General features: G+C 38.3%; 1 protein-coding gene across 1 annotated transcript; it reads right to left on the reverse strand.

The window, feature by feature from the left end:
- Window positions 1-24,991, reverse strand: LOC124632222 (eukaryotic translation initiation factor 5B). Its single transcript, XM_047166976.1, has 18 exons — window positions 24,742-24,991; window positions 24,594-24,653; window positions 18,750-18,907; window positions 17,231-18,399; window positions 15,711-15,878; window positions 15,219-15,356; window positions 14,645-14,863; window positions 14,198-14,311; window positions 13,471-13,698; window positions 12,710-12,892; window positions 10,660-10,821; window positions 10,090-10,220; window positions 9,551-9,683; window positions 9,073-9,180; window positions 8,429-8,593; window positions 7,934-8,041; window positions 7,374-7,535; window positions 1-1,118 (listed from the first exon to the last, which is right to left on the reverse strand). The coding sequence occupies exons 1-18, from the start codon at window positions 24,786-24,788 to the stop codon at window positions 1,011-1,013; spliced, it is 3,561 nt and encodes a 1,186-aa protein (XP_047022932.1). The 5' UTR covers window positions 24,789-24,991; the 3' UTR covers window positions 1-1,010.
- Window positions 24,992-25,640: the final 649 nt, after the last annotated feature.

Raw genomic sequence — 25,640 nt, forward strand, 5'->3', positions numbered from 1 at the left:
ATTACTTTGTAATTTAATAAAAGTTCTTCAATATAAGAATATGTCCGATTCCATCTATATAATACAAAGCGTTTCAAAAAGGGAAAATACCTACGTATAAAATACAACCTCCATGGACTTCTATTCCGATTACCATCAAGTTCAGTACTCAATCCCTGTATGTACCACCACATACGAGGAAAATATTCCAAACAGCATTCAAATTTCAACGAAAATATACTATTTTCGTACAATAGACGACCTCCTTTCTAACGTACGGGCAGACAGTGCCCCTAGTGGAGTGAACAGTATTGTTGCTACTTACAGTAAGACAGTGAATATAAACATTTATCTACATTCAGAAGCACCGCACGAAGGTATTGCCTCACGAAGACACTATTGACATCGAGATCGTTTATTGCACTACTTCACGTTATAATTAAGACATGCAAAGATTTCTCATTATATTTTATTTACATAAAACTACAAAATTTTATTGTAAATAAATTCATGTGAACATTTTATTTACAAAGGATGATTCTTCATCAAGAAGTAAACTGAAGACATTTGCTAATTTAAAATTTCAATTTGACATCCAGCGTCCAATTTCCATTCGGTCCAACCAAATCATAAGACCACGTGGCTTTGATAATTAAATAAATAAACATGTATAATACTATTTACAATGCGTCTCGAAGTTGAAATATTCGACAATTTGCCATTCATGATACTTCGGTAGTTACAAGACGTGGCAGTAGGTAAAACATCAGACATCAGATAAGATAAAATAAAATACAAGGCTCAGCCGTGACATTGACATTCGCATTTTCCCACCGACATGTTAAAATATTTCGGATAAATTCACGTTAGTATACAAAAATTGATAACAAAATGTAGAGGTGGTGAGATTCTATGATACAACGGAGAAGGAACTACGGTTAGATGGAACAGACAAAGCTTTTGACGAAATGTTTCTACGTCGTATTATATTAATTGGAGAGCTTCACCGTGTGGGACAGGGCGCGGTGGGATTACAATATCTGGAAGAGTTTCTTCAGTTCGACCATCAGCTGCCAGTCGGTCTTGATGAGGTCGTCGCGGAAGTAATCCTTGCACGCGTCAATACTGGCGCGTGATATCTGGAATAATTTAAAAACAGTTAATAACTTCATTGACGCCAATGTCTCGACGACCTTTAACAACTACCGCGGACTACGCAAAGTTTAATTTGGTGGTTGACCAAGGCACATTTCGGTTACACAGTGGCATTTAACGATAATGTGCTTGGACGTTATTATCTTTTTTTTTTCGTTATTGGTTTGGTTATTGCTAAACTCCAGCACGAATAGGCATTAAAGCTTATAAATATAAAACTTATCTTTTTTTTTTGTAAATTGAAACCAAATTATAATCCTCATCGATATTCACAATTAATTTAAAAATTGCAGAATTTAATTGCGGCCTACCAATACATCCGTAAAAACTGGTTCGAAGCGAGACCCGATCGAGACACCTTCGGAGCTAAAAATAGCTGTTCCATGTTGAATGTACAAGTGGTTCATTCAGTTCGACCCAGTTTGGGGCGCATCGATTCAGCACTCCGGGGTGAATGGGGGTTTTGACGTCATAGAGAAAATAGAACAGGTTGTGCAAGCAAGGAATTGGGTCACAAGCACCCCTCCCGCGACCCAGTGCAGCCTGCCCGGGCCTCGGAGCTAACGACATTGGACCCGGCTAGGAAATCATATTATCAGCCACTGGAAAATATGGGAAACTGCGGCATGTATTTTTAGAACGAGGGACGGGCGATAAATAAGACGTACAAGGTGAAGAGCCAAAGGTTAGGGCGAATTTTTGATATTGGTTTGTATAAAATAAAATATTATACATGTATTTTGAGGGGATGTTGTGCCAACAATCCGCTATTTGGAGAGCAGCAATAATAAACTTAAAATTGTCTCATTCAAAACCTATTTAGAGAAAAGTAAACGGAAAGCAATGCAAAATACTCGTAAAACATTTTATTTATATTTTTCCTCTACCCATGCAATCACATTCACAAGAAATTTTCCGAAGCGTTCCCGCCGTGTCGGCACATGAACAATGTAAGTCCCATCAATGAAACCGCACAGCGAAATATCAATGGGGCTTCTAGAATGGCCTGACCCGGTCACCGCGGCTGTGTGCGACTTGCTGACACGGGCTGTGTTTGTCTGTGTGACTGCTTGCGAGTTGCGACTGTACCAAGACTACGACGAAACGCGTGGCCCTTCTAAAACGCGTACAAGTACCAAAGGGCATTATAAAGTGCTCAGTAGTCAGTACTTTGTGTAATGTTTCGTTATTTCGATTGTAGTCATCTGCAGTTGAGTTTTTTTTCATGGTTTTGGAGAAGTTTCATAGAACTCCACTCTTTGTGTGCAAAATGTTGCCGTAATTTGAATGACTAATGAAAACAGAAGCGTAACAGGCTAGACAGTAACAGTTTAATAATATCATTTGCGAGTCGTAAGCTAAATGATGAGCCGGGATTGCGACACAGCACACTAGTCACAAACGACTCATTACGCGTCCAGTGACATCAAAGTAATCAATTACAACACGAGACGAGTCCTGCATCACGATGACGTTTCTCAACTCTATTTGGACTTGGAAAGTTTTACATGATCCTTGTCAAGACTACATAGAGGAAACCTATAAATAAGACAAATATGGAAGTATGCATGCTCACAGCCATATTGTAGGCAGTCGTGCGGATAGCGTCTAGGTAGAATTTATAAACAGGAATAAAATTATTGTGTAATAAATTGGAATGAAGTTGCATAACAGCGCAGAATTCTATTACAAGGTCTGAGAATTGAGTCACTATTTATTTAACTTCAGAAATTGCTCCGAGAAATATTTTATTGAACACAGAAGAACTGTAATGGAAAATGCAATAAAATGAAATGCAATGTTCCTTGGGAATAAGTAGAAAAAGAAAACGTTACCTACTAATTAACAATTACAAACAGAAACCATAAGGACTGCAAGTGTGGTTAAACATCAAAGTGATTCAATTCATACAAGTGGTCAAAAGATCGTATGGAAAACTATGACGTCAGGATTATCCAAAAATACATCGGCCTTCGGTCGGGTGACGGAAAATCGTCGAGTTCACATTGAGTGCTTTTATATTGTGCAAAGGAAAGATTGATGTTTTCCACTAATCTAAAACAAAACAGGAAGCTTTTTATGTAGTGTTTAGAGGTTTCAAAGTGAACAGACGCGAGTATATTCGAGGAAACTCGAGAAGAAATTGCTGTTTCTACAAATATTATGTAGTTGGTGAGCAGTTTTAGCATTCATGTTATAAAATAGGTGGGGAAGTGTTGTGTCGTAACATATGGGCACTATGCAGTGAGGAATGTACATATTTCAATTAATGTCCCATGTGGTTATTGCGTGTTTAGAATTCAACTTGTTCGTATCATCATAATCATACGAAGACTATTTATTTACTGCATCGAGCGACACAAATTTTGTAAAGATCTGTCTGGTTATTCTTATATCCTATCATAGGTGTTGCGGAGTTCATAACTTCCCCCTAAAACAAACTAATTTGTGCTATGAAAAATGTTTCCCTCTTCGACCGCATTTCAAGGTAACACTGGCATAAAATTAGGTTATAATGTTAATATCTCCATAAATATTTTTTAAAAAAGATCAGCCATTTTTCAAAAAGCTGTGTTTCATGTCACAGAACGTTTTCTGACACGTTGTATAATTTAATTCTTGCAAGAAAGTAAAGAAGCGAGAAAAATGTAATCATAAACAAACTTCCAATATCTGGCGTGAGAGCAAGCTCAGCAACAGAGCGCTCGTATATTATAGATATCGTATAAGCACACTAGCTATATCCCTGCTTCCCCTGCGTGTCGGCTTCCCTCGACCTAGTGACCTGACCATCCCCCCCGGCCGCCCCGCTGCAGGCGATCAATGGAGCCGCGAGCCCCCCTTCACCATTGATACTAACCTTCTACTTGCATTGATACAATGCTTTAGTTGCTATGAATGAAAATCCTTCAATGAGCTTCTTTACGTTAGTTCTGCGGGCCCCAGTTCTTATCACACAAATATAATGTGATACGCACACATGCACAAAATGCACGTCGCCGCGTTTTGTTGGAGTCGTCGTGCAGAACGACGCACGAGTTTAGAATTCATCGTATCGGTTAGAAAGGTCGATGCTATGAACATAATGATAGGAGAATAAATAGACTGCTATTTTCTAACTGAATGGACACTGATAAATGAATACTAATGTTTGTCACATTACGGATTGATAACTTTTATCTGCATGCAGACTTAGGTATTCTACTGGAGCCATTTAATCACTGTGTCACACGGTACCAAATTGCGTATGTATATGTATGTACATCATTACATTGACAACACGACTAGAATCTATTCAGATTATACACAGTCAGTAGGAACCGCTTAGAACCAATAACAGCAATAACGTATTCAATGTTCCGATCACAAACCGTTCTAGTTTATCGTAAATCTTTAGCAGTAACGAGGTAAACAGAACATCAATTAAATAAACTGATATCCGTTTTAATCATACAAAAATGCACGTGTAGAGAAACGTTACCGACTACTTATAGTAGCTACATGAGAATATCGTGTTTTGTTAATATTCAAGAGACGGAGGGACTGATGCTTTGTTTTTATTCGCAGATCAGCATGTAAACGGCTGGTTGTTAGTATTGAAGCTTTTTGCTCGTATGAATGTAGCGCCAACACGGCAGATTGGCAGTAGCCGATGCAGCTCCTGTTTATACATTACTATCAATAGTTGATACAATGTTGCCGAAACGCAACAAAACGTATACAATCACGAGTCGACACGGCGCTTCCGTTCTTGTCTAGAATACAAATATTTGCACTCAACACGAGCCAGGGAGCCATCGCGAGAATACGATACCAAGATTTATTTGTACGTATTCTGTTTATCAGCCTGTTTTTGCTGCGAAAAATATGTATGAATTCCATTGCTTGTGTTGTTGAGAACATTTTTATGATTTTGAAATTATTGAACTTTCAAAGTTCTTGAAAACAAACTGTCGACACTTCTGAATCATGACTTACTCTGAAATTAGTAAATATAATTTATGCGAGACATCGATAGCCATATCGATTCGAAAATCGTATAAGATAAATTACTAAGTCTGAAACCTGAAACTGCCTTCCTATAGCGGTGACTAGTCAAGCGAGACATGCCTAGGTAAATAATCCTCAGTGTCGAATGCTATGCGTTCTAATAATAGCCGTATCAATCGGTGCCATTTGTCTATAGAGCTAAAATGGTACCGATATCTTGTGCAATGTGCAGCCCATTCATTAAACCGTCACCCGTGACATATAACCGGCTCTACAGACGGACGGTGCGATCGACAACAAAATGTAGGCGTTTCGACGATTGATCTACATATTATAAAAGAATTCGTAATATTATTTTATTTAAACTTTCATACGTCACCTGAAATGTATTGTTTATTTTTATTGTAATATATAAACTTTTTGTTAAGTGTTTTAGAATCTAGATCTGAGAATTATTTTTTAGGTTATTGTGTTACATTGAAAATGTTTGCAGTATAGTGTTTACTTTGAGTCATGCAAAAATCTTCAGGAATTTCGTTTAACAACAACCTCATTCTTTGTGTATGAAAATATGTTGACTGATAGGATTACTCGGCAAAAACATAAATATTCTTCGGTCGGTGATATGAATAGTCGTTGCGTTCACAACCGCTCGTCTGTAGCGACTCTTGGGTGTCTACCAAGTACCAACAGATTAATCAATTGGCGACATCAATTTGTAGTTATAATAGCCACTTGGTTGTTCTTTAGGGCTTAAATAAGACTTTCTATATCGGAGCCTTGTGTTTGAATCTGATACCAATTGACACGGCTAATTGAATATTTAAATAGGTACACAAGTCATTTAGGTTTATTGTTCTTGTTTATTTTCTTAATGACTTACTGTAACTTTTTTTGTTGATTTTAGATAGTGACAGAGGTGCACATTAACTAACGAACATTTTAGAATGTGGCTCCGGTTAAGAAGGAGCCTCATATTGAGCAAGAGTCCAAAATTCAAGAATCTCCCATAAAACCAATTAAAAAAGAACTGAATTGCATTGAATGGAATTCGAAGGAAACAAGGGCATAATTTAACTCTAATTAATTCCCTGCTCATTGCAATCACATGCTAGCATTATTCATCGATAAAAATATGTACGTCCGTTTTGCAGAAACCTACCAACGACATACATAACACAATTCAACATGGAAGCGAGCCCACACCGTCTGCCACGCCATCTATTATTTAACACATAAACTATTGGCACGATTTTCATTCATCACCACCGCCCGTTCACATATCGACGTAATAAATATTCGCACCGATAAAACTATCAAGACCTAGTTGATTCATTGAGTGTATTGTAATTCTGATTGACTGAGCTTCTGGAAAAACATATACTAAACCAAGTTTTCCTTATGAATCATATATTTTTTTTCTGCGTATTTCTTATGGTGGTGATAAATCAAAATGTGCGCTTTAGATTTACTGAGAAATAAGGAATATTATCGCGCTAACATCTGTTGTTTGTTTTCGTCTTATTACGTTTGATTTCCATTCGTCATAGGGGGTATTGCTATAATTACCGCGTGTGCCAAACGGTCGGTTTAATGAAGTGTTGTGACGTTGTTTACTGGATGTATTTTAAGGGCAATCCTATAGTCATCTCTGATAACAAAAAGTTTAGTTTTGCATTATAAGTATAGATGTGAATGTTGATTTGTTTGTTTGTAAACTATTAGACGTCTAAGCCAATTGATCTGCAATTTGAGATATAAAAAATGATGGTATCTTGGAGATAGTTACGAGTTTATGAGATATGTAAGCAGTTCTTTTGGGACGAAGGGACACGAAACTGCAGGGAACAGCATAATTATAGTTCGGCCATTCAGAGAATGCGTTCCTGACACGTCGCGATTGAACTGACGACGTAACTTTGCAATGGCGTTGCAGTTACGATAAAAATATTTTTGCTGGTTGTTTACCGTTTTAACAATTGAGGAGCATTAAAACAACATTATTATATCAATAATCAATGAATGTTATTACGTCGTCAGTTCAATCGCGACGTGTCAGGAACGCATTCTCTGAATGGCCGAACTATAGCTACTAGTTGTTTCCCGTGGTTTCACCCAATTCCCGGAGGAACTTCTCGTACCCGGACTAAATAACTATCCAACAGTAATTTCAGACCCTTTAGTTTAGGGTACAATATGATTATATTAATGTATCTCTGATATTTAACTGAGAATATAAATAAGCTTACCTTGCTGACTAGCATATCAGTCTCATCGAAATGTCTGCCGAACATCTTGGGCGACTCGCCGGGGATAGGCTCGATCTTGATGCAGACCTCCTGCCCCTTGCGGGCCGTCTCCACTTGTTTGTGGTTCACCTCGATAGATGTCACAATTCCCAGTTCCACAAACTGGAGGGGAAAAAAGGGGATTAGTACGCTGGTATTTGGGAGTAGTAGAAAAATCTGATTGCGCTAAACTTAATCATGCCTCGCGACTAAATTCCGAGTATGTGTGCAAATAATGTGAATCGTGAATGGGCAAATTCAAGCATTTTTAAATAATGGGGCAGGCTGGCCTTTTAGGGGCTACGAAGACGTCGAAGACATCACATGTAGATCGGTAATGGAATAACCCAAAATTCGATACACTTTCAACTTTGGGATAAACCAGAATACAATACAACTGAGATAACATGGTATTTCTGTATTACAAACATTTTAGCAATAACACCATTTTTTACTATCCTGAATTATTTTTCAGATCTTTGGACCTAATAAAAATGTTGCAGTTACATCTAAATACTGACCTCTTGGCTAGGTACACAGATAGGCGTTCCCTCCTTCACAATACCAGCTTCGACCATGACACCAGCGACAATAGGGTCTCGGGAGTTGAATACGAACTGCGGCAGGATCTGTGTGCAAGGGAGACAAACATTAATATAGATCATATGTATTCTGCCAGAAATATTATGGTGTCTTCAAGTTATATTACCGACAAGTTTCATCAAAACCCGTTCAGTAGTTTTTGCATAAGCAACAAACATTTTTACATATCCATCCATCCACAAATCAAAACTTTCAAATATACGATATTATACGTAGAAGCTTATCCCTGACAGTCAGTTTTGCTATTTAAATTAACTCATTGAAAAATCATTCTATTTATCACAGATGGGTAAAAACATGCATTTAAATGGCATATTATGACATTCTCCAGGACTACCTAGAGACGTGCAGTTCTAGAATTTTGAACATTTATCGCTTTCTAACGCTTTCAAACAAACAAATAGGGACCCTACCTTGAGCTTGCAAGGGAACACAGCAATATGCTTGAACTCCTCCCGTTTCCTCTGTTTAAGTTCCTCACGGTACGCAGTGAATTTGTCGAACAAGTGATAGATAATGTCCGCCGCAAATATCTTCACGCCTAAGTTGTCCGCCATCTCTTGAGCGTCGCGTTCGATCTGAAATATAAGGAGTGTTAATGTATGGTAGATAAAATGGCGTGAATATCACTGAATCACAAGAAAATAGAAGGATACTTCATTTTTCACTTAATTGGTATTTTTATCGTTGTTGAAGGTAAGAAAACCCCGTTTTTTTTTGCACTGTTATAACGATTCTAAATTGGTGATACATCAAACTTTAGATCAGATGTGACCATCTGAAGAATTGATGAAAATATCCTATGTATTTTTTAACTAAAATTACATTTTCTTACAGCTAAACATCGCAACATGTTTATATCACAATGTTTAGCTTTAACGCAGAAAAGCTTCAAACATACTTCAAAACATATCAGCATAGTATAGTCATAGCATTTGTCAAGACGAAATTTGTCAGAAATCATAAAGATTCACCATAAAAAGATAAGTAAGGCAGTAAGGAACCCCAGTAAGGAACTCCAAAAGATATTCTAGCAAAAACTAATTATTATTCTTACCTTAACATCGAACGCCAATATAGTGGCGTATTGCGAGTCGTGTTCCAACATAGCTGATGCCTTCATCACGTCACGCTTCACCACCGGACCTATCCTGATAGCAGAATACTGAAACAAATAAACAGAATTAAGTATTTAAATAGTAATTACCTTAATTTAATATAAGTAAGGGGTCTTTGACAGATCTGTCGAACATTTTGGATTTACAAAATACGACGGGTTCCAAAGAAGGCGTATAAAGGCAGAGCCAGTAATGTTTCTCGTCACCACAAGACCCGCATTTTGGCGACGATAAGTGTAGGGATATTTCTTGTCATGACATATCCGCTTGTCATTTTGTTTTCCATTGTCTCATCCACCTCAAAATATCATCTCAATCGATTCAACAGTTTCAGCGTGAAAGAGTACCTACCAAACAAACCCACTTTTCTATTTTTAGGAATTCTAAGCAAGACGGTGAACGAATTAGTATACTTACGGGAATTTTACTAGTCCTAAGGAACTCAAGCAGGGCTTCTAGAGATCCGAGGGTAGAGGCTTGCACGTACACACCACGTTCTGATAGCTTGATTGATGATAGAGCGGATTTCAGCTCGCGAGCCACCTCCTCTCTGTGTAGCAAATACTTGTTTTTTTAGTATTTTAAGAAAATGTATACATATCTGATAAACTCCCAAAGAACATGAAAATGTGCAAGAAAAAATAATTTAAGTTATTGTCATTATTCAAACTTGTTTACTAGCGTCCAAAGCTTTATATGTTATAACAACCCTTAAATGCGAAAAACAGATCTGACCTCTTTCTCTCTCTTCAAAGTCTTTCCCAAATATTCTATCAATCTGTTGATTTTATAACTAGAGATATGAATCTGACATTATGTTCATAAGTAACAGAAATTAATCATTAAATTATTTCAGTATAAACTCTTAATTTAAGTGAAAGCAAATATGTAATAGGAAAACTTCCACTACACACTTCTGTGCTCCTGTAAGGGTGGTTAAAATATGAATAACTTACTTGAGCACATCAACTTCATCAGGTTTCTGCGCTACGAGTAGATTGAGGCCGGCGATGGCCTTCTCCAACTCCTTGGCCGCGATTTTCACTCCTTGAGCGCCGACCACTTCTTTGTGCTCGATGTATGCGTTCTATAAACAATAGTTTGATTATTTATAACTAGCTACCGCCAGACGTTTCACCTGCTTTCTGAAGGAACATCTTGCATTCGGATAAAAACTAGAGCTTATGCTATACTGTCAAATTTCATCAAATCCTATTTGGCCCCACATACAAACTTTTACAAGTTATGTGTTTGTAATATTAGTAGGACGAAATAAGATGCTTGTTAGATATTGTGTTGTGATAAGTTCACAATCAGATCTGTTTTACTTTACTACATCTCAAACGGTCTACTTATGTAAAAAAAGGGAAGTTGCTCTATCTATATGGATAACATCAGAGTTGAAGATTGGAAGGTCGATATCATTTGGATAAGATTTTTTTGCTTATATCTTAAACCGTCTAAAAGACATTCAGTTTTAGTAAATACCTCTACATTATTATCATATAAAAACTATTTGCACTCACCTTGACCCTAAGCTCCTTCATCGGCTGCGGCATGAGCAAGGAACGTATCTGCGTAACGATAGGCCCGTCTGTGCCAGCCAGTATCATCGTGTCGCCTTCATGCAGTGTACCGTTGATCAGGATCGTGTCTATGGTCGTGCCCAGACCGGGGATCGCTTTCACCTGTCAAAGTGGCGGGGTGTTTGAATTTAGAAGAGTTGAAAGGAGGTAAGGATTTGTTGTTTTTGTAATTAAAAGGAATGTATAATTTTGAAACATTTTTGACTTAGCATCAATAAGAAAAGGATAATAATATTGGTTCCGAAAAACAAATTAATCTCCAGCGATCTGTGGCCGACTATTATTCTTATTAACCAGCGTTATTTACCGACAAAAATACCGACAAAAAATCCAAAACATAAACGACAAAAAATATCAATTTTAACTACAAATATGAGCAGGTTCAAATAACTTTTTCTCCTAAAAAAAATTCGATCTTCGAGTAATAAAACTAAAGTTCCGACTAGAATACTGAACTTCGACAAAATTACTAAGTTACCGACAGCAGAGGTTTTGACAAAATAATTATATTTTTACAACTTGCATGAACTGTTATAATTTCTATTGTTGGTTATTAAATTTATTTTTTAACTCTCAATAATAATGAAAATACCTCAACAGTTTGGCACACGCGATCGGGTTCGGGCCGCGTTCGGCTGTTTTCGTGTGCGAGTTCGAAAGATCCGAGCGCAGTGCGTTTGCAACGACCGATGCTTGCATGTTACGTCTATTTATGTTAAGAAAATAAATAGTTTTTTTGTTGCTTGAAGGTTGCCCTTGATTTCTCAGGGTTTCCATCATAAGATCCAAACCTTCACTGTTGCAAAGGTCTCGTTAATACAAAAAATATAAGCCCAAACACGAGGTAGTTTACATATTCAGTTATCGAGTTCCCTCGACCCTCTCTGGACTCCATCATCAGGTCAGCTCCAAACCTTCTCTGTTGAACATTGCTTTCAGGCATACACCTGAGTGTCAAGTTTTTGCCCTGTTTTCGAAGGTTGCCCTTTCTCAGGGTTTCCATCATCAGATCCTGACCTGATGACTATGGGACCAACTGGCAGCTATTCCGCGTCGAACAAAAAAAGAATCATGTAAATCGGTCCATAAACCTCGGCGTAATCGATGTACATACATAGAAAAAAAAAAAACATACCGGCCGAATTGAGAACATCCTCCTTTTTGGGAAGTCGGTTAAAAATATTCTAGGAAACCAAAATCTACTTGGCTTTAGATTAAAGCGTAAATAATACTTTAATTCTAACTTTTTCCTGAACCTGAAATAAGTATCGATATCGAAGCATACCCGTGGTAGGTAAGTAAAATTCATGATATATGAAGCAAGTAAGTTTTATTACATGTACATTTTTATATTTTTTCAAAGTGTTGTTTAACCACTGAGAATAATATGTTCAGTATAATGTTATAGTTAAAATGGCACCAAGTCTATGAAATATGAAAGGTAATTTATGAATTAATAGAAGCCAAGTAAAGATTAAAAATTACAAAGCATAGTTTTCAGTAGAACGTAATTTATACTGGTAGAAAAGTATCTCATTCGGTATCTCATTCGGTATCTCATTCGGTCGTTTTGTAATTTTTATTCGGACGAAAGTAGTCGGAAAGTCAGTATTTTAGTCAGTAGCTTTAGTATTTTGAGTAAGGACAATTCTTATTTTTTTGTCGGAGCTTTTATTACTAGCCATAAGAAAACAGATTATATAATATGTTTTTGGACCAAAAAGATCAATTAAAATCTTATATGAACCAAAACCAAAGTCTTAAAAAAACGAATATTCTAAATGCCATTCACTATTTTACCATCGTCGAAAAACCTCCGACATTCCTTTTCAGAAAAAAATCATTGATTTTTACCATTTCCATTTTGTAAGGCCAAACTACAGATTATAAACTTTAACTCTGAGTCAAAAATATTTTTTAAGGAGACACAAAACAAATGAAAAATAACCCCTATAAACCTTTCCATAAAGTCCAAAATACACCAACTCACCTCAAGTACAGTAGCCAACAGCTGCTGAGAGAACACCAATCTCTTATGCAAAGGTCCTTCGCAGGCTTGGACTATCATAGCGAGCAGGTTGCCCATACCCTCACCGGTGACGGCCGATGTGGGCACCAAGGACACGTAAGTACGGGGGTCTGGGTTCTCGTAGAATAGGGCTGCGTTTAGACCCTGTGGGAGAATTTTGTGATTAGATTTGGAATATCAGTTTTTTTTCAAAGTAGGCTGAAAATGAAGGTCAAGTTTACAAAAGACAGCCCCCAAAATCGCCCGCCCTTCACTACTTTCTATGTGTTTTTCCTGGGAAGAAGATGTGGTGGAACAAACTTTCCAGCAAGACAATTACATATTCTTTATAGTATAAAGAGCAAGTTATTATAAGAATGGAGTAATTGTTTTGTTTTACGTGAATGAATAGATGCTGTTTAGAAAATTTTGCTCAAAGTATGTCTTTGGCATGGGTTTCTGTTTGAAAAATGTCTGTTGTTTTTGTACAATGTAATGGTGAATTGCACCAGCCATCAAATCATAAATTTCTAGCTGCATTCTACAACCCGCCCTAGTGTCAATAACATGTAAAAACACACTTTGGGTATAAGCAACCGATTTTTTACACATTATCACAACTGTCAGCAAACTTTAAGACAACATATTTAAAAGCCTTTTTTAAAATAATATTACTCTTAATAAACCTAAAGACAATTTACATTGTACATATAATAGCTTTATAATTATTATTATCTATTTACCTGTTCAGCAAACTGCAACATAACATCCTTGCTCCGCTTCTCGAACTCCAACTGAGTATTAGGCTGTTGCATCTTTAGTATATCTCTCACATCTTTACGCTGAGCACTCTGCCAGTCGTACAAACGATCGATCTTGTTCAGAGCCACTAGGAACGGAGTTTTCTTCTGTTTAAGGAGGTTTATCGACTCGATCGTCTGAGGTTCTAAGCCGTGCATTATGTCTACGACCTGTAAGAAATTTTTTTATTTATTTCGCATAGTTACTTTGCCATTACAGATATCTAAATCTAATTCGACTATGTATGTACTATGGTACATACTTACAAATATTTCCTTAACTATATATCCTTACATACTACACAGTGGCCCTTGTGAACTCGCTCAGTGTACAGTTAAGTGTATGTTAAGGTATTGCCGTCAATCAAGCCTTATAGGTACGTAAGCATATCAGTGTCGGGCATTTATGAAGTTTTTATTTGCATGTCACTTTCTTAGAAAATATAAAGAATACGACATAGTCCTGTGTTTTTATTTTTTGTGTTTTCCGTTATTCATTTAACAGAACCAGTTTACGGTACTAGGTAAACAATACTGTGTGAGCTTACAATAGAATACAGAAAGTTAGTTATGAATAATGTTTTTATAATTAAAAAATGTCTGGTGCATTATTCAATCAGAAATATAAATACTTTTTCGTCAATTACGTTATTTAAAAAAGTATACTCACAAGAATGGCAATATCACAAAGAGAGGACCCTCTATTCCTCAAGTTGCTGAAGGACTCGTGCCCAGGAGTGTCGATAATCAGAAGACCAGGCAGTTTGAATGCTATTTCATTTACCTGCAAAGAAAAATATTATCAACAATTTAGGAAAAATATTCTGATCGAAACTGATATTTTTTCGAAGTCGTATTACTTCGCAATATATCGTGTGCATACCTTCGTGTTCTTACAAAGGCTAAGGAAACTGGCTGGATTTCTTTTTTCTCATAAAGCAAAAAGTTGAGCATATCACTACATGGCAAATGCATATCATGGCAGCATTCAATTAAGGCTACGCAAAATGCAAAAGAACGTATTAACAATATGTAGGTATTTTTTGGTGTACATGCTTTGTTGGTTGTTCTATATAAATCAAATTATGTAGGTATGAAAATATATCTAAAAACTCACCCCTTTAACATGTTTCGTCTGCTCCTTAATATTCTCAATGGGCACATTAGTGGCGCCGATCTGCTGCGTAATACCGCCGGCCTCACCATCTTGTACGTTGGTTCGACGCAACTTGTCCAAGATCTTAGTCTTGCCGGTGTCGACGTGACCTAAGACGCAAACGACGGCGGCGCGGAGAGGGTTGTTCGTTTTGTTCGCTTCATTCTCTTGTTTACGTTTCTGGTGATAGGAATTGGTAATTAATAATAATTTTAAAGACCTTATAAAGTACAACAGAATTCGTAACCAAGTCTTGAGTAAATATCTCAATCTCTTATGCCCGGTTTCTGAGCTCTTTTATCAGCAATTTAAATATTCATTCATTTTCCCTTAAAAATATTTCGTACCTCAAAAACTCTGCAGTATGCGAGATACATAAATACAATGTAATTAGTCACAAGAACTCTATTTAATAGTTTTTAACAGTGTATTTTTCTAAGAATCCAATAGCATGAAAATTATCACCCAAAACAACAAAAAAATCTATAAATCTTGGTGAACAAGTCATGAAAATAATTTCATATTCAATACTCACTTCTAATCTCTTCAATACGAGTTCCCTCTTCTTCTGGGCATCGGTCATGCCCTCATCATCCTCCGACTCTTCCTCGGAGCTGCTCTCTTCCTCTGAACTCTCGTCTTCTTCCTCGGAGCTTTCTTCTTCTTCTACTTTCTGCAATTATACAAGGAAATGGAATATGTCAGGTCAGGACAGTTAACTCATGTATTTTACATTTTTGTAGACGAAATAAATTGTGTAGGTACACCTGAATATAGGGCTGGAATATAAAAGTAAATCTAAATTAGACTGATTCATAATTTAAATTAAAAGTTTTTGTAACTTCTTTTCGAGTGCGAACACGCTCTGTTTGTCCTAAGTGCGGCAAAAAATACGTGCCACTTCATTTTTTTAACGCAACTTGTCTGTTCTTCATTTGACGACTAATAAGGTCGATAGAAATTTAGTTTCCCTTGAAATTATTTTTAAATCTTATCCTACATAGACTACCTTTCATTCCATACATACCTCTTTACCCTTATCTTGTGATGCAGCTGGCTTTTCCTCTTTCACTGGAGTCTGCGGCGGTTCCTCCTTGGGAGGTTCGGCTTCATCCTCAGAAGACTCAGCATCCCAAGCGTCTTTCACTGACTCAGTGTCAGATTCTTTCTTTTCTTCGAGCTTAGGGGACTCCTCCTAAAAAAATAAGCAAATTGTAAAAATGTCACACCGAGGCGAAATTCGATGCTTCATTAGTAAAATAAAAACATAATCTTTCTGCTGACGCAGTCGGATGAAAGGAGCAACACGGATAGGCGGAAAGTCAGCGCTTTCTCCACTTGAACAACATAAGATAGACCTCAATACCCTACCTTTCACCGAAAAGGAGGAAACTCTTAATATTTCCACCCTGTTGGTTCATATGTCAATGACTGACAGTCTATCTATAGCAACTATATTAGAGTTTAGTAAAAACAAAGAACCATAAGTGTAGGGTCCTTACACATTTTGATGCAAAAAACACTGAAAAGCAAAAAAAAACTATTCTTAGGTGCATCGGCCTAGAAGTCGGTGTCTAATGGATGTAACTAAGTTTATAACGCCACCGACTTCTAGGCCGATGCACCTAAGAATAGTTTTTTTTTGCTTTTCAGTGTTTTTGGGAGTCGGTTTTATTTTTTTGTAAAAAGTTTTTTATTTTTAGCTTTTCAGTGACAAGCATAGTTGTCACTATCCGCATGTCATATCCGCAGTGGAAAGTTCTCATCAATACGAACAATATAAGCCCAAGCACGAGGTAGTTTACATATTCAATTGTCGAGTTCCCTCGACCTTCGCTGGTCTCCATCATCAGGTCAGCTTCAAACCTTCACTGTTGCAAAGGTCTCGTCAATACGAACAAAATAAGCCCAAACACGAGGTAGTTTTTTACACATTCATTGTTCAAGTTCCCTCGACCTTCTCTGGTCTTCATCATCAGGTCAGCTCCAAGCCTTCACCATTGCATAGTGTTATCAGACATGCGCCTTAGTGTCAAGTTTTTACCCTACGTATGCCTACGATTTTCGAAAGTTGCCCTCGATTTCTCAGGGTTTCCATCATCAGATCCTGACCTGGTGACTATGGGACCACCTGGGAGGTAAACCCTATCAAACAAAAAAAAATTTTGCAAATCGGTCGAAGCGTCTCTGAGTAATCGGTGAACATACATAAAAAAAAAAAATAAAAAAAAAAAAAAAAAAAAGATCCCGACGAATTGAGAACCTCCTCCTTTTTGGGAAGTCGGTTAATAAACCAAAAAGCAAAGTCATTATAGATAGATAACTAAATATTGATTTTCAATACCAAACTCATTGTCATATCTAAAGGGTAATAAACTATATCTGTATCATACTAAACTTGTAGATCAAGGCTATTGTATGTAATTTAGGATCATTCATATTTAAATATATGTAATTTACACATACATAATTTATTTAGGGCTTGCATGTAAGGTTGTTCCTTTTAGGGAGAGGTTAATTTTCCATTATAAAATTTATATATCCTACCTTTTTGTCTTTATCATCAGCCTTTAATTCAATCTTCTTCTCCTCAGAAGGTGTAGATGGAGCTTCTTGTGACATCTGAGTCTTTAGTTTTCCAGGCTTCACTCTGGTTCCTGGCCTAAGTGGCTTCTTCTCAGCTGATCCAACTTCAATACCTTGAGCTTTAAGAGAATCCAGCAATGCCTGAGCCCTAGCTTTGTCAGCTTTTTGTTTCGGAGTCAACAACTTTCCTTCAGCCTTTAATCTCTCTTTCCTCTCCTTTTCCTTCTGCTTTTTCCTTTCCTTTCGTTCCTTTTCTAATCTTATAGCTTCTAGTCTTTGCCTTTCACGTTCCTCCTCCTGCTTTATCCTCTCTTCTTCTTCTCTTTTCAATCTTTCCTCTTCTTCTTGCACTTTCTTCAAAGCTTCTTGCATAGCAGCAATGGTCTTTTTGGTTGGACCTTTCTTTGTTTTGTCCTCCTTCTCTGCCTTTTCGCCCTTCTTTTTCTTCTTCTTTCCTTCTGTAGGGGCTTCGCCATCTACATCCTTCTCTTCTGAGGGTTCCTTAGCAGGCTCTTCCTTGGTTTCCTCTTCAACTTTGGGCTTGGCAGGCTCAGGAGCCTTAGCTTTCACTTCAGCAGGCTCCTTTTTAACTTCCTGCTCTTTTTCCTTCTTCTTGGCCTCTAATTTCTTCTGCTTTTCTCTTTCCTTCTTTTCTTTTTTCTTTTGTGCTGCAGTTTTTATGGTAACATCATTCTCATTGTCACTTCCCTCTTTATCTTCTTCCTTTTCAGGTTCAGGCTTAGGCTCTTCCTTTTTACCCTTCTTTTTTGCTTTAGGTTTTTCTTCAGCTACTTCCTCAACTTTTTCTGGTGCAGCTGCTTCAGGGGCAGGAGTAGCCTCTTTCTTAATTCCAGCATATTCCATTTCTAATTCAGCTAGTACCTTCTCTATATCATCATCACTATCGTTCTTATTCCGTCTTTGTTTTTTGCCCTTTTTGCCCGCTGGTTCCTTCTTTTCTTGGGCAGGTTTCTTTTGTGGTTTCTGTACAGGCGCTTCATCATCTGACGATGGTGGAGCTTCAGGTGGGGAATCGTCGCCATCTTCGATTTCTAACAAAGAGAATGCACTCTTCTTTTCTTCCTTCTTTTTATTTTTCTTTGGCTTTTGTTCTTCTGGTTCTGATTCATCTATGAAGAAAATATAAAAATAAATCAGTAAGTGAGTTTGTTTGATTTAGGACAGTTTATTGAAGGTAACTTAATAATGTGCTTATTTATGATATTATTTGCACTTTAGTAGCTTATTGCCCACCTTTGATCACTTCAAGAGCTCAATCAATCAATTTAAGATGAATTATTTTTTTTAAGTTCTGTAACTAGTTTGCCGACCTCTTCCGAAATCCGCAAAGAATATTTCAAGTCATTCAAGTCATTGGTTATTTCTCTCTCGCGATTTATACTAATTAGAGCTGGCAGCCATGTGTTCAGTGTAAATTTTAAGTTTAAATCATAATTACTGTAATATCTATGATACTTACCATCATCGCTACTTGCATCCTTTTTCTTGCGAGACTTATTTGAAATTGAGACATTTTTAATATTTTTTGTGACTTCTTTTACATCTTCATCTACAGACTTCTTGTGCTTAGCCTTGGCTTTAGGCTTTTCTTCTTCACTATCAGAATCTACTGATATTCTGGAAAAATATTTATTCAGCATGATATATCATATTTTGTCATTGCACCACCACTTGAAATAAATAAGAGTGCAGTCATTTATATGGAGTAGGTACCTATAGTATTGTAGCAAAAGTAAACAAATATAGTATTTGTTAGTAATCAAATTCCAGAAACTTTTAAAGGATAGTTTTGTTAAAATCAATTATTAAATTCTTGACCGTTATTTGAAGCTTACTAGTTTGAGATAGGCACCTACGTGTTTTCCGCTTTTATCTCCGTCCTTTTCTACCCCATATCTTGCATCTCTCTCGCACACCGACCAGTTTCACTCCCCACCAGGCAGGAGGCGACGAGTGTTCTCGGCGGCCACAGTTCGTCATTGGCGTCTTGTTTTCCGCCCGAGAAGGTTGTCTAACCAACCGCTGTAGTATTTCGTTGAAAAATAAACTCAGTGCTCTCGCAGAACACAGGTGAGTTTATAATATTTTATACAATTTGTTAACGGTTTTACCGTTCGATATTCGATTTTGCGAAATCAAGTGTTAATATTTTGTACATCTACCCCTTTTTTGTCACGAGTTTCTTCCGTGTACTTTTTTTTCAGTAATTTGTTTTCAGAATGAGTGACTTATAAAGCAAATACAGATGCGGTAAATAATAAAGCTACCACAGCCCGTGCACGTGACTATGGAAAAGAAAGCAAGCCCGAAGTTCCTAAGGCACCTGTGGCCCTAGTTCAATCCTGCAAGGCGTTCAACGGTTTGACAAAAAAGAATGGTGTGAGGTGCGGTCCAACCAGCATCTCCTTAGTTCGGACTGATCACTACCGCACTTGAAGAGGGCTGATGGTGTCAAGAAAGCTTTTCGGCCTTGAAAGACTTGGTACGCTCCCCTCGGACTACCAGTAAGTCTGTTAGCCACCTCCCATGGGGGTCGGCTCATTATCACGGCGTGTGATGGTTTTCGGCCTTGAAAGACTTGGTACGCTCCCCTCGGACTGCCAGTAAGTCTGTTAGCCACCCCCCGTAGGGGTCGGCTCATTATCTCGGCGTGTGATGCTTTTCGGCCTTGAAAGACTTGGTACGCTCCCCTCGGACTGCCAGTAAGTCTGTTAGCCACCCCCCGTAGGGGTCGGCTCATTATCTCGGCGTGTGATGCTTTTCGGCCTTGAAAGACTTGGTACGCTCCGCCTAGGACTGCCAGTAAGTATGTTAGCCACCCCCCACAGGGGTTGGCTCATTTTCACGGACCCGCGCAGGGTACCAATCTTGCATGTTGCGAGACGCAGCATCATTACAAAGTGGGGACCAGTAAGTATACTAGCCACCCCCCACAGGGGTCGTTTCATTATCACGGACCCGCGCAGGGTACCAATCTTGCATTTTGCGAGTCGCAGCATGATTACAAAGCAGGGACCAGTAAGTATACTAGCCACCCCCCGCAGGGGTCGGCTCATTATCACGGACCCTCGCAGGGTACCAATCATGCATGTTGCGGGTCGTACCATCATTGCAATCTACCCTCGCAGGGTGGCTTTTTGGATCGACTTTCGAAGAGTCGCCATTATAACCTTCCCTCGAAGGGAAATGGTAATCACACTCACGCTGAATGGCGTGTGATGCAAAACTCTAAAAGCTCCCTTGGGATATCACGAGTAAATTACAATAGGAACCATGTCCAACAGAGGAAACAGAAAGCGTCCAGGACCGCAGGCGGACTTTGATGCGTCCAACAAGGCACGTAAGTTATGACTTTCCAGGCGGGTTGCCTAACATTATATCAAGACCAATGGAAAGAAATGGGAGCTCCGCCTTTCTTGTCAAAAATAATAACTGGGTATCGCATACCATTGGCCAAGAGCCACCTTTGATAGATAATGCCAGATTTGACCAGAGAGTCCAAAGAGATGGATGTCGTCATATCCCAAATGATAAAACAAAAAGTTCTATTGATAGCTGCAAATTCTGCCAGCTTTCTTTCCAATATGTTTCTTGTGCCCAAAAGGCGACGGAAAGAACCGTCCAATACTCAATCTCAAGGTTCTCAACAAGTTCATAATTACGGAACCCTTCAGTTTAATAAATGTTTTTCGGGTGCTAGAGTTTCTTCAGAAAGACGAATGGCTGTGCAAGTGGATCTCGCCCAGGCTTACTTCTACCTTCCGGTAGCCGGAGGTCACAGACATGTTCTTCGACTACAGAAGAAGACTGCTTCAGATTACGTGCCTACCATTTGGCTTAAGCACGGCACCCAAGACCTTCGCCACAGTGACCAATTTGGGTGGCTCAAACTTTGAAAACTCAAGGGTTACTTATAATTGTGTATCTCGATTTTCTGGTGGCTCACCAAGATATATTTGCCTACTTTGGGATCATTTGCACCACGTTTTGGATGGCAAGTGAATAAATCGCAAGCATTATCAACAAGATAATGACAAAACGCACTACGTGACAAACAGCACGACAAACTTAGAAGACCTGCATAGCTTGATAGGACTTTTAAACTTCGCAAGTTTTCGTTGTTCCATACGGCAGACTGCATTACCGGGCTCTCCTCACTTTCCTCAATGCAGTGTTGAACAGCAATCTATACCTACCCTATTCATGGAACCGTGAGCCAAACGGTGAACAAACCATAAAAAGGGTTCTTATAAGTCACGATTGAAGTAATGATCATATTTTATAAAAATAACTACGAAAGTAATATACTGACAACATTAGAAATGATATTTTAGAACGATGTCTGTGGAACTTATGCAATCTTTTCAAACTTATTTGAAATCAAATATGTATAATAAAGGCCGTAAATTATTTTCTTAATTTTAATGAAATATGTAGTAAATCGTTTACATGTAAAATGAACCTAGAAGTCTTGACTGTCATACATAGAACCCTACTTAATTGAAGACCACGATACTAAGAACATTTTACATAAAAATGTGACGTTTTTGTCATCGGTCGGGTTATACCCACCATTTTGAAAAAGTGTCATTCTTTGGTTACATTGTGGGCTCACGGCTCGGTGAATGGAGTATAGCAATGTTGAACCTACCAGCAGATGCCTTAGCAGATCTAAAGTGGTGGCTGGTCAGCTGCCACCAAACCTTGGATATTCATTCGCCACTTCCCTGTCACCTTATAACCACGGACGCCTCCGATGTAGGATGGGGGCACAACTGAACGGAACTCCCGTAATGGGTTCATGGAACGAGAGAGAAAAAGGCTTTCACTGCGATCTGAAAGAGATGCTTGCAGTATTAACTGGAAAATCACGGCAAGTTGCTAAAGAGATCAACAGCCATTTTTCAATGCAAAAATGGGACTGTGGTGTCATATCTAAGAAATCAAGGTGGCACCCGATCAAGGAGCCTACCGAACTTGACGTACAGAGTATTCAGTTATCTTGAGCTGTATCAAATCTATCACGTCGTGAATCATATACCAGCCCTATTCAACAGTCAGGCAGACCATCTCTCCCGACACAAACCTCCACCGGAGTGGCATCTTGTATCAGCAGTGGACCTACTTGCCTCGAAGCGAGCCCAGGGACACATAGTTGTGTACTACGTGCCCCTAGATCTGAAGGACCCGAAAGCGGGGTTCCACGATGCCTTTTTCTCAAGTTTTGACTTACCCGCTAGCATGGGTATTACCGCCACCTTACCTTATACCGTAGGTCCTCAGTCATCTCAATTCAGGAACGGGAGTTAATCTCATAGTAGTTCCTTCGGTGGCACCAGGTATTTTGGCGAGCAGATTTGAAGTCCCGATCATTAGCAGTACCCTACACACTGATGAACCTCGAGCAGAAACCGATAGACACAGCAACGGGGATACCCCCTGCCAAGGTCAGGGAAATGGGGGGGGGGGGGAGGGACAAGGAGTCTCTCCGACTGAAGTCTTCTTCAATCCACACGCAACACTTATCAATCAGCTTGGAGTCGATGGTTAAATTGGGGCGAAAAGTATGAAATTGGATCCTATGAATCCTTGAATCCCTATTTGGACCTATACTTACCCAATTTTTAGCAGACTTACACATAGTAAATAAACTAACATACAATACTATTTTATTACACAAGTCAGTTATAGCTACACTATGCAATGCAGAAACCACTGGAGAGCTAGGTTCACACGTTCTAGTCGGACACAATTTAAAATCAATAGCGCTGAGCAAACCTGTTCCCCGGGAAGCCGTCCATCTGGAATATTGACCAATTGGTAACCTACTTAAGTGCAGTAAACGTAGACGAGAATAATCCATTTGCAACTTCCAGGCACACTGCTGCTCTTTCTTTTGCTAGCTTGTTTCGGAAAGGCGAGTCCATGATCTTTCCTTGCTTGCAATAGACCCAGAACATTTCAAAAACAACAAAGATAATTTAATCTTATGGCCAGTCTTTGGCTCTAAGACCGACAGTTCTAGTCATAGGCAGTCGGGTTGTTGTTTGATGGATAATCAGGAAAATATAAATCTAAGTCCAGTGTATTGGGTCAGAAAGACTAAAGCCTTGTTAGAAGATAGACGGACATCGGCTAATTCCTTAAATTTATTTATATCCGTTAGAGGCCAACCAAAGGCAGGCACCCGAACGATGATGCGGGTGGATTAAGACATTGTTAAAAGAGGCAGGAATAACTACAACCCCAGGAAGCTTCCACTCGGCGGTAGCGTCAAAATCTGTGTTGACAATATACTTTTGGACGATATATTAGCAAAGGGTAATTGGCGATCAGGCAATACATTTGCCCATTTTTACAGAAGGGAAAGATACCCACTAAATAGAAGTAGCAAGTTATCTCGATTATTTAATTAATCCAGCTGATTAATGTCTATATTTTTGTTACTATTGTTATTAAGAAGTATCGCAATGTTTTTGTTAATTACTATTAGAAAATGAAATCAATTTTGCTTTTGTTCTTGCATCTCTCTTTTAATTTTTATTACTCATCCTTCGAGCCCATTTCCCAACTATGTTGGGGTCGGCTTCCAGTCTAACAGGATGTAGCTGAGTACCAGTACCAGTTAACTTTGATTACATTAGTATTCCAGAACGCAATACACATACTTACATGTGATTACTCGTGTACCTAAGTACCTATTTACATACACAATTTCATTGTGCTTTTGCTCACATTGGCGTCCACTTCCACCAGGCGATAACAAACACGTCTCAAACTAGTAAGCTTCAAATAACGGTCAAGAATTTAATAGCAGCGTTTTACCTGAAATAAAACGCATATTAAATACTTACCTTATTTGAAGCTTACATTTTAATTTCTGCCTGGTGTTTTCGACTCAATGACGAACTGTGGCCGCCGAGAACACTCGTCGCCTCCTGCCTGGTGGGGAGTGAAACTGGTCGGTGTGCGAGAGAGATGCAAGATATGGGGTAGAAAAGGACGGAGATAAAAGCGGAAAACACGTAGGTGCCTATCTCAAACTAGTAAGCTTCAAATAAGGTAAGTATTTAATATGCGTTTTATTTCAGGTAAAACGCTGCTATTATTTCTGATAGAATTACTACACTATTCATTTATGAGAAAGGACTCAGTTTAATTCGTTTACGCGGTTTCAGAAAGTAAACGACGTATTGTTAGTCAGCATGGAACTTAACAATAAGCTTAGAAGACACAACACCGCATTGTTCACAGTTTTATAACTTAAATATGGCAAAAATCTGGTTAACCTCTAAGTACTCACTTCTTTGACTTTTGCGCCGGTTTAACGTTATCAATGTTTGTCGTTTCTACATCGCTGTCACTGCAAGGAAACAAGTAATATGAATATCCGGGTAGAAAGCTGGCAATCAACAGTGAAAATACAATAATATGCCATTGATGAAACTTACCCCTCGTCCACTGTCGAGTTCTTCTTCCCCTTTTTAGCCTTCCCCATTTTGTTAGTATGTTGTACTAAGTCACAATTCCCGGAATATAGTGGTCTTTTATAGAATATTTTGCGAACTCTATCATGTGAAAGAAACGTGATCAACGCACAGGATAGCTCTTGCAGCCGAAAATTTATACGATCAAGACGTCGTCGTGTCCGTTCTGCACTCACGTCACGTCACACCACAGAAAAAGGAAAGGAAAAAGCAGCGTGAAAAATAGAGCAGCACATGGGTTATTATTAGCTGTTCCAAACGTTACTGATGAATATGATATTAGTTACTTCTATATCTGTTCCAAAATAAGATTTTTGAAAGTTGGGTTTTGGATAAATTGACAAAAACAAGCATAGTACAAATACAATCCCAATGATTAGATTATTATGGGATTAGAGCATTATGGTATCAACTGGTAAAAGTCCTCTAATCTGTTGGGATCACTTACGCATTGCATCACATCTCAGTTTTGTGTGCTCGCCATGCGAATTTATGCGATGCGATTTTGTCGTTTAGTTTGGTAACCATACCTTTAAGTGTATCGTTTTTGTTTTAATAAAAAAATATACTTATCTTCTGCAATTTTCAACCGACAGTACTTTTGAGTAAAATAGTTCCCATCAGAGTTCATAGTCGTAATGAACGGATGAACCCAGAATCTTCTTTTTCTTTTATAACTATTTCACAATAACAGCAGTGCAATAAACTTTTTGCGATCCATCCTACAAAGCCTAAAAACAGGTCCAATATGGCTGAATACACTTGAAAGTATGGTTACCCTACCAAACGGCCTGCCGAAAAAAATAGCAATGCAATTTTGTGTGAGCGTCCTATATTTATATTTTTAGCCAAAGCTGATCCTG

The sequence above is a fragment of the Helicoverpa zea genome, chromosome 8 (genome assembly GCF_022581195.2).
Source record: "Helicoverpa zea isolate HzStark_Cry1AcR chromosome 8, ilHelZeax1.1, whole genome shotgun sequence".
NCBI classification, from domain to species: Eukaryota; Metazoa; Arthropoda; class Insecta; order Lepidoptera; family Noctuidae; genus Helicoverpa; species Helicoverpa zea.